The sequence below is a fragment of the Mus caroli genome, chromosome 10 (genome assembly GCF_900094665.2).
Source record: "Mus caroli chromosome 10, CAROLI_EIJ_v1.1, whole genome shotgun sequence".
In the NCBI taxonomy this organism is placed as follows: domain Eukaryota; kingdom Metazoa; phylum Chordata; class Mammalia; order Rodentia; family Muridae; genus Mus; species Mus caroli.
The window spans coordinates 63994156-64003645 of NC_034579.1; the positions used below are offsets into that span (position 1 = coordinate 63994156).

Below are 9490 nucleotides of genomic sequence, written 5' to 3' on the forward strand. Positions count from 1 at the left end.
AAAAGAATTTTTCATTTCTGAGATTATATATTTTTTATTTATTCTATATATTATATAGCATATACTACATACTATATATATTCTATATAATATATTGCCCAGTTATAGTATATATGGTATATATTATATTATATATTTTATAAATAGTATCTATTTTCCACATCATATTAGTATATAGTACATATATTTAATATATAAAACATATCATAATATATGTAGTATATATAATATGGTATATAAAATATATACTATATATAAAATATAATATAATATATAGAGCATATATAATATAATAATATAATATAGAATATAGATAATATACATATAATAAATATACTACACATAGTATCATATGACATACTGTATATACTACCAAGTATTTCATTAGACTCTCTTGAGAACTCCATCTCTTGGCTGAAATTCCACCAGACTCTTTTAATTATTTCTTAAAGCTCTACACAAAGTATATCTGTTTTCATTTGCTCCCCTCCACCCCCTCCCATGTATCCTCTCCTCTCTTCTCAGTCCTCACTTCTTCTTTATTTTTCATGTGCCACAACCATTTCAATTTTTTGCATCCATTAAGGTCTCCTGCACCCCTTGAGGATCCCCTACCTGTGTTGTGATCTCCATGTACATCCGCATACACGCACACACTTTTAAACTTTGGCTCTGAGCACAGGAAAACATGAGGTATTTGTCTCCCTGCGTCTGTCTGTCTTTTGGTTAACACGCTCTGAGCACAGGAAAACATGAGGTATTTGTCTCCCTGAGTCTGTCTGTCTTTTGGTTAGCAGGTCGAACTCATTGTCGTGAAATTGGAATGATTGTATTTTTCTTTACTGCTGTATAAAATTCCATTGAGGGGTTGAGGATGTGGCCTACTGAGCAGAAGTGCCACGTTCAGTTCCTCAGGCCCCACACAAAAGCCAAACGCAGAAACTTATGAATCTCTCATCCAAGTGTAGCCCCACTACAGGGAGGTGGGAGAGAGAAACAGGAGAGGCCTCAGAAGTTCACAGGTAGCCTGTGAGCTCACGCAGTGGGGGTTGTGGGGAGAACAAGGCAGAAAGGATAGGAACAACACATGGGCATGCACGCACACACACATATGTGCGTACACTCTAGAATCCACAAAGATGAACAAGCACATACAACACAGACAGGAAAATGCCATTGCATACAGGCACTTCATTTTCTGTAGCTATGCATCTGTTGATGAGCGCCTAGCAGACTCTACAATGAGGATTTTGTGAGTGCAACTACCTGCAGGACACACAAGTGTCTTGTACTGTGTTGACTTCAGTCCTCTGTTCTGAATCCCGACAGGGCACCGGGACCATTTGGTAGTTCTAGTTTCCGATTTTTGAGAAACCTCCAAACCAATTTCCGTAATTGGTAGGCAAGCTTACACTTGCTCCAGCTAGTATATAAGGGTTCCTCTTTCCTCACATCGCGCCAGCATGCCCTGCCATTCATTTAACAAAGATGGCCATTCTGAACGGGATGAGATAGAGTCTTAAAGCCGTTTGAGTTTTCCCTGCTAAGAATGTTGAACACTGAGCTGGAGAGATGACACAGAGGTTAAGAGTGTATGTGAGAGCCAGCATCTGGTCATCAGGGATGGACTCAGCTGAGATTTCACGTTACCTAGTCTTCAGATTCAGATGGAGACTTTGCCTAGACTCAAAACCACCCCACTTGCAGTCAGTCCTCTCACCTATCTCTGCCTCCCTCCCAATCTCTCTCTCTCTCTCTCTCTCTCTCTCTCTCTCTCTCTCTCTCTCTCTCTCTCTCTCTCTCTCTCTCTCTCTCTCTCTCTCTCTCCTCCAGCAGTCCAGCACAATTCTCTTATGCTGTTGGCTGCTGCTGCTTGTCACTCTGAGCTGGGCTCTGCCTGGATCAGGGGCAGGGGTCCTCCGTGCTAGCTCAGGCTTTAGTAAGGAGTATATCTGGCCTCGAGGCTTATACATTTGGGGGCCTTTACACCACGGCATCCAAACCCTCCCTTCTATCTGCAGTTGTGGAATTGAAGGCTCTTCATGCCAGCCTGAATCCCAGCAAGCTCGTACCAACCGACACAATCCCAGTAGGAAACACGGGCTCTGAGAAACAAAGCTCTCAGTCTCTTGACATCATCCGCCTTTTTCAATGTGCTGCTGTCAGCTTCACAATAGAAACACAGTTCTGGCCCTGTTCGAGGGGAAGGCAGGAGACCTTCTCCTTAACTAAAGAATCAATATGCAAATACCCATCAATTCCTCCACAGGACCGCTTTCTGTCTTGATTTGCTCCCAGTTCTCAGGACTAGCTCTTATGGGAGGTAAGAATGACAAGGGACCCGATGCCTGTCAGTTTGAAGGTCACTTGACACTTGAGATGCAGAGTCTTTAGACAGAGGTATTCTGATCCCAGAATACCAGTGTAAGAGGGTCTGCAGGTCCAGAGTTGTGATCCCAACCCTACCACCAGCGAACGTTCTTAATTGGCAAATTACAGAACAGCTCTATGTCTCATGTTAGCAGATGGAGTTATTTTTGAACCATCCATTGGATTGTTGCAAGGATAAAAACCAAGCCTTAGATCTGCAAGCTGTATTTGTATGTGCACGCATGCACATGTGCTCATTCATTGCATGTCCATATATGTGTACATGCAATGTATATGCATACTGTGCATATCAAGGCCAGAGGTCAACCTCAAGTGCCATCCCACAGAAACTGTTCACCTTATTTGTTTGCGGCAGTCTCCCACTGAGACCTAGGAATAGCAAATTAGGCTAGTGTGATGGTTTATACATGCTTGGCCCAGGGAGTTACACTATTAGGAGGTGTGGTCTTGTTGGAGTGGGTGTTGCCTTAGTTGGAGTAGGTGTGTTATTGTGGGAGGGGGCTTAAAACCCTCATCCTAGCTGCCCAGAAGTCAGTCTTCCACTAGCAGCCTTCAGATGAAGATGTAGAACTCTCAGCTCTGCCTGCACCATGCCTGCCTGGATGCTGTCATGTGTCCCCTCATGATGATAATGGACTGAACCTCTGAGCCTGTAAGCCAGCTCCAATTAAATGCTGTCATTATAAAACTTGCCTTGGTCATGGTGTCTGTGCACAGCGGTAAAACCCTAAGACAACTAGCCCATCTGGCCAGCAAGTCCAGAGGTCTGTCTGCCTCTGCCTCCCAGTGCCGGGATTATACATATGTGGCAGTGCCCCCAGTTTACATAGCAAGCACTTTACCACCTGAGCTGTCTCCTCAGTTCCTTTTATAATACTTTCTAAGGGCTTTAGAAATATAGAGGCTTCCTCTAAAGGAAGTCCAAGGCGTTAGGCTTCAAGCCCCCATTGGCTATGTAACTCAGCTTTGTGGGAGAGAACAGACTACAGATGAAAGCAGAGGAAGAAGATACTGGAGGTCTTCACCCTGCCAATCAATCGGCCTGTGTGACAAGGGTTAATAAAGGCTTCAACCCTGGGAAATCCCTCTCCTTAAGGAACAATAATAGCACAGGGAAGCAGTCGCCTTAGTCCTGGGCTCACTGAGCTCAGTTCAACTGCTTCCTGGGTTGCTCCCTAGCTCAGTGCTCCCCCTACTGGCTAAGTACTAGATTTGCTCACATAGTGCTGCTGGTTGGACTCAGAGCAGACAGATCAAAGGAACCTCAAGTCAACCCAGGGCATGCTAGTCTCCCACTGTCGTCAATCCCAGCAAAGCCCACCCTGAGCTTGTCACCCAGGGTTCCCAACCCGGTCCGCCCAGCTGAAGTCTTCAGCCAGAAGCTGGCCGATCTAAACTGTCCACAGAATAGTTATTCTTGCTTGTGGATCATGCACGTGAGGCAGAGGTGAGCAGGTACCTCCCGGGTGGTGTGGCCTGCAAAGTACAAGATTCTGCCATCTGGCTCTGTGCACCGAATGTTCATTTGGGGACTGGGAATGTAGATCAGTAATAGATTGCTTGCCTGGCATACACAATGTCCTGGGACTGATATCACACACACACACACATACACACAGGCATCATTTTTACCCACTTATTTTCCTTTTTTGAAAATAGATTCTTTTTTATAAAATGTATTCTAATTATAGTTTTCCTTCCCCCAGCTCCCCACCTCCCTTACTACCTGGATCCACTTTTTTTTTTTTTTTTTTTTTTTTTTTTTTTTTTTTTTTTTGGTTTTTCGAGACAGGGTTTCTCTGTATAGCCCTGGCTGTCCTGGAACTCACTTTGTAGACCAGGCTGGCATTCTTTCTGTCTCTCCTTAAAAAAACAAACAGGTATCTGAAGAAGAAGAATAAAATAAGATAAACCAAAAAACAAGCAAGTCAGATTAGGACAAAGCAAACAAACAGAAAATTTTGTTTAAAAGCCATAGAAATATCAGGAGGAATACATACAGATGCAGAGACATACATGTGCACACACAGGAATCAGGAGCACATATAGATGCAGACACACACACAAGTGCACACACAGGAATCAGGAGCACATATACATGCAGACACACACACATGTGCACACACAGGAACCAGGAACACATATAGACACACACTCACATGCACACAGGAATCTCACAAAACATAAAACTGGAAGCCTTAATATATACACCAAGGACCTGTGAGGCTTAAAATACTATAAAGTAAAATAACCACCGTGCCCTGACACGACATTATGAGACAACGAACCTCCACAGTTCCCCCTGAGTTCGTCTGTGTTGGCTGTCTACTACCAGGCGCGCAGCCTACCCTTAAGAGTGGTTTGTTTCCCCAGTGAGACTCCCTTGAAGAAGACAAATTTTACCTTTGCCAGTGGTTATCGATTGAAATAGCTCTGGGTTAGGGATGGAGGTGTGTGTCCTTCTCTCACATGAGGCCCTGTGTATGTTGCCTCAGTCTCTGTGAGTTTCATACATGAGTGGCTCCTGCCTTGTTTAAAAGGCCTTTGTTCCTTGATGACCTCCATCCCTCAGACTCTTAAACTTTTTCCACCTCTTATCTACAGAGTTCCCGGAGCCCTAAGGGGAGGATTTGACTTATACACTTCTTGAAACACAGTACCCAGGTGTCAGCAAGCTCTACCAGTATCACTACATTAAATTGGTTTTCCCCAAGGAGGTTTTTCTCTTTGTTTATTCAAGAAATGAATCACTGTTTTTATACTTTGCTATCTAAGAGTAATAGAAATAATCTATTACTCTTTAATTATTAACTATTATGAGAGTAAACCTTAATTTATATTTTGGCTTCCAAGAATGATGAGATAAAGAGATTTTACAATCCTCCCATCTGTAAGAGAATGGATGGATATGGGGGTTTGTTTGTTTGTTTGTTTTGTTTTTTTAAGTTCAAAAGACTGGAGAGATGGCTCGGTGGTTAACAGTGCTTGCTGATCTATGAAAGGATCAAGTTTAGCTCTTGGTACCCACACTGAGAGGTTCACAACCACTGTAACTCCAGCTCCAGGGATCCAATTCATCCTTCTGATCTCCAAGGGCATCTGTTTACACATGTGGCATAAGCACACATACATGTACACATAAAGATAGATAACATATATAGACAGATGATAGACACAGAGATGATACATAGATAGATATATAGATACATAGAAACATAGATACATAGTTGATAGATAGATGATTGATTGATTGATTGATTGATAGATAGATAGATAGACACATAGATACATAGATATATAGATAGATACATAGGTGATACAGAGATATATAGATAGAAGATAGATACATACATATATAGATGACAAATAGATAGATAGATGATACATAGATACAGAGTTAATGCATAGATAGATGATTGATAGATAGATACATAGATATATAGATAGATACATAGGTGATACATAGATATATAGATAGATCATACATACATACATATATAGATAATACATAGATAGATGATAGATACATAGATGGATACATTGGTGATACATAGATAAATATATAGATAGATGATAGAAAGATAGATAGATAGATAGATAGAGAGATAGATGCATAGATACATAGATGATACATAGATAGATAGATGACATAGATAGCAGATGATAGAGAGATAGGTAGGAGACCAATAATAAAATAATTTTCAGTTCAAGCGTAACAATTAACAATATCAGGTCAAAGTTCATGTCAAACAGCACTCCATGAAAATGCAGTCAGCCAGATAAATGTGGTGGACATTTTTAGAGAGTAAACTATTGGATTTCTTCAGTGAAGGAATAAGCATAGAGGAAATGGAAGAGAGAGTGGTGAGCTTTGCAGAGTGAAAGGCTTGTGAAGGGTCTGGGAGCAAATGAAGCATCAAGATGAACCCAGACACTCAGAAAGGGCCATAGCGTGTGAGCACAGTGAAGGCTTAGACACTGGGTGTTATTTCTACTGCTTTATTTCTGATAACAGCATTGCCAGCATATCTCTCTCTCTCTCTCTCTCTCTCTCTCTCTCTCTCTCTCTCTCTCTCTCTCTCTCTCCCCACATATATATCCTCTCCCCTGTCTTTCTCCCGAGCCTGCCCAGGAAAGGACTCTTTCTCCATTAAAGTTGATTTAATTGAGCTACTTATTAGATTCTCTTTCTCTTCTTGGGTCTTGCAGCAAGAGAATACAGTGTGGTAGACGCCAAAGGTTGATTGGTGTACAGGAGAGGCTGTGACTTGAACTCAGGGCCCTGACTGTGCAAAACAGGCTCTGTCTGTGCCCAGCTGATATTTAGTGAACCTGGATAAGGAGGATCTGAAATTTACTATAGGTTTTCCCTCAAACTTTATGTTTAGAACTTTTTTATTATAGGATGTTCTAATTTTTTTAACTATATGTTTAAAGTTAGTCATTTAAATAACCCTCCAGCCATGTTAGTTCATGCAAGAAACCCTAAATGAACACAGGGATCACCAAAAAAGGCCTGGAAGAAGGGGGCCTTGTTAGAATGAAGGTTTCACTGGAAGTAGGATGGAGAAATGATGGATGTGACCAAAATGTGTGTGTGTTCATGTGTGTGTGCATGTATGTGTAAATGTGTGTGCGTGTATGTGTACGTGCTGTATGTGTGTATGTGAATGCATGTATAAGTCCGCACATGTGCGTGTATGTGTATGTGTGTTCATGTTCATGTACATGTACGTGTGTGTGCAAGTGTGTGCATGTGTGTACATGTGTGTATGTGTGTGTGAATGTGTGTTCATGTGTATGTGTGTGTATGCATGTGCATATATGTGCGTGTGCATGTTTGTGTGTGCTTGAAATTGTCAAAAAATCGATTTTTTTAAGAGAAAATAAAAGATGTGGAGAAATTAAATCCCAGTTGTGTCCGCCATTTCTGTTTGTAAGGCCCACAGAGCATGTTGTAAACCCTGTGGAAACTGACTGAGGTACTAAGAGTTCAGGGACTGGAGTCACCCTTGCCTCACACAGTGCAAGGCCCGGAGTCCACATCCCCACCTAAGCCAAGTGGGGTCCAGTTCCTCGTGAGCAGGAAGTGTTCAGGACCCGGTAGTCATCAAATGGGCTCTGAAACTGCATGTATGATTGCTGTGAGCCTGGTTAACATGTGATCTCACTGAATCATTGTGAACAATGAGACATCAAGTCATACCGCAGCACCCAGGAATGAGAATCCAACAGCGGGGATTGTTTTCAGTATCTACTTAGGCTTCCCTGATGGTTTAGAGGCAACAGTCAATGCAGGGGCAATGGGATTGCTAATGATGCTTTTAGACATGTGTAGGCACCAGCACCAAAGGCCAAGGCAAGGGTCCGGGTCCGGGAATCTCCCACCTCAATGAATACAGTCTCTCATTTACAACCCAAGATTCCTGCTGAGCCTGGGAAAGCCCTGAGTCCCAGGACACTCCTCCAGCTAAGTCTTTAGCAAGCTCTTCATTAACCATGAAGTACTCAGCACTGCAAACAAGCAAACAAAAACCACATTAACTGAAGAATGTAAGATTTGGAGCGCAGATAGATGATGATTCAGCAGTTAAGAGTACTGACTGCTCTTCCAGAGGTCCTGAGTTCAATTCCCAGCAACCATCTGTAATGGGATCTGATGCTCACTTCTGGCAATGCAGGTAGACCTATATGCATAAAATATAATAAATCTTAAAAAGAATGTAAGATTTGGGCCATCAGGCCTATGCTGTCTGTCTTTAATCCCAGCACCTAGAAAGCTAAAGCAGGCAGATCTTTGTGAGCTTGAGACTAGTCAATGCCACATAGTGATCCCTGTCTCAATAAAAACAAATGAACTATAATAGGACAAAACAATAAATAAATAAGATTTGGGTAGTCAGACACCACCAGCAATAAAATGAAGTTGGACCTCATCAAATAGACTGCCTCTCTTCGAATTCTTGAGTCTTGCTTTGTGGAGAGGATGCTGTTAGAGACATGTTGGGATGTGTAATATCTATACCTTGAAAGGGGGAAAGGGGAGTGGAGCAAGGCCAGTGTCGGAGCAGCTTGGGAAACTGTGTCCTCCCTACGCTGTTATGTGTCAAGCCTGTGACGTCTCCTCTGCTTCCCCTGCAGAATGACATCACTCCTTTACACGTTGCGTCGAAGCGAGGAAATGCAAATATGGTGAAGCTATTGCTGGACCGGGGTGCGAAGATCGATGCCAAGACCAGGGTAAGTGCCCTGCCCAGCCCAGGCCTGTGTGGCTCTCCCAGAGGTAGAAACCTTCACCTGATGCCCATCCTGTGTGGAAATGCTACTTTATTTCTCTCTGATTTGTTGCTGTCTCTTGGGAAATAATTCCCACTTCATATACTGTTGGTATGTCTCTAACTGGCTGTTTATGGAGTATAGCATACCCTGCATGTGCCTCTTACCTTAGCCCTTGACTTAGGTAGGCAAGTCAACCATTAGGATTTTGTCATCTCAAATTAGAAGAACAAAATACCCTGCCAGCGACCAAGGTGCTTGTCAACTGTGTCAGCCTGAAATCCCAGTCAGGATGAGTACATCACCAAGCCCCAGGTCATATTAAAATCGCATCCAAGAAACAGCAGTTTCCTGACTTAGCAGAATGGGACACGCATATAAACACACAGAGACTGTGGCAGCATACACAAGGATTATACAGGTTCAGTCCGGACAGGGTTCCAGTGCTGAGAGGGGAAAGTGGGCAGAAGCTCCCAGCCCTCATCCAAAAAAAAAAAAAAAAAAAAAAAAAATCATCTCCAGTTGACATCTACTTGCAAAGGAAATAGCAGGTTTTTTCCAGTGGAGTCTTGCTGAGCATACCCCAGCAGTTGGTGGCCAACACAAAATGAACTCAATGGGATCTCAAAGACTTTTTTTTTAATCTCATGACTTTCTCTGGGCACTTTTAATCTTCCTGGTCTTTTGCTTGCATATTCTGGTTTCCAAGTTTGTGTTTTAATCAATGTCTTAGTCAGGGTTTCTATTCCTGCACAAACATCATGACCAAGAAGCAAGTTGGGGAGGAAAGGGTTTATTCAGCTTACACTTCCATACTGCTGTT

General features: G+C 42.5%; 1 protein-coding gene across 16 annotated transcripts in view; it reads left to right on the top strand.

Annotated features, from left to right (window-relative positions):
- Positions 1–9490, top strand: part of Ank3 (ankyrin 3) — a 620582-nt gene that overhangs the window by 437399 nt on the left and 173693 nt on the right. For all 16 annotated transcript variants that reach the window (XM_029482220.1, XM_029482226.1, XM_029482228.1 and 13 more), the window contains one exon: positions 8533–8631. In XM_029482220.1, the coding sequence (XP_029338080.1) occupies positions 8533–8631 (99 nt within the window). The remainder of the gene's footprint in view (positions 1–8532; positions 8632–9490) is intronic.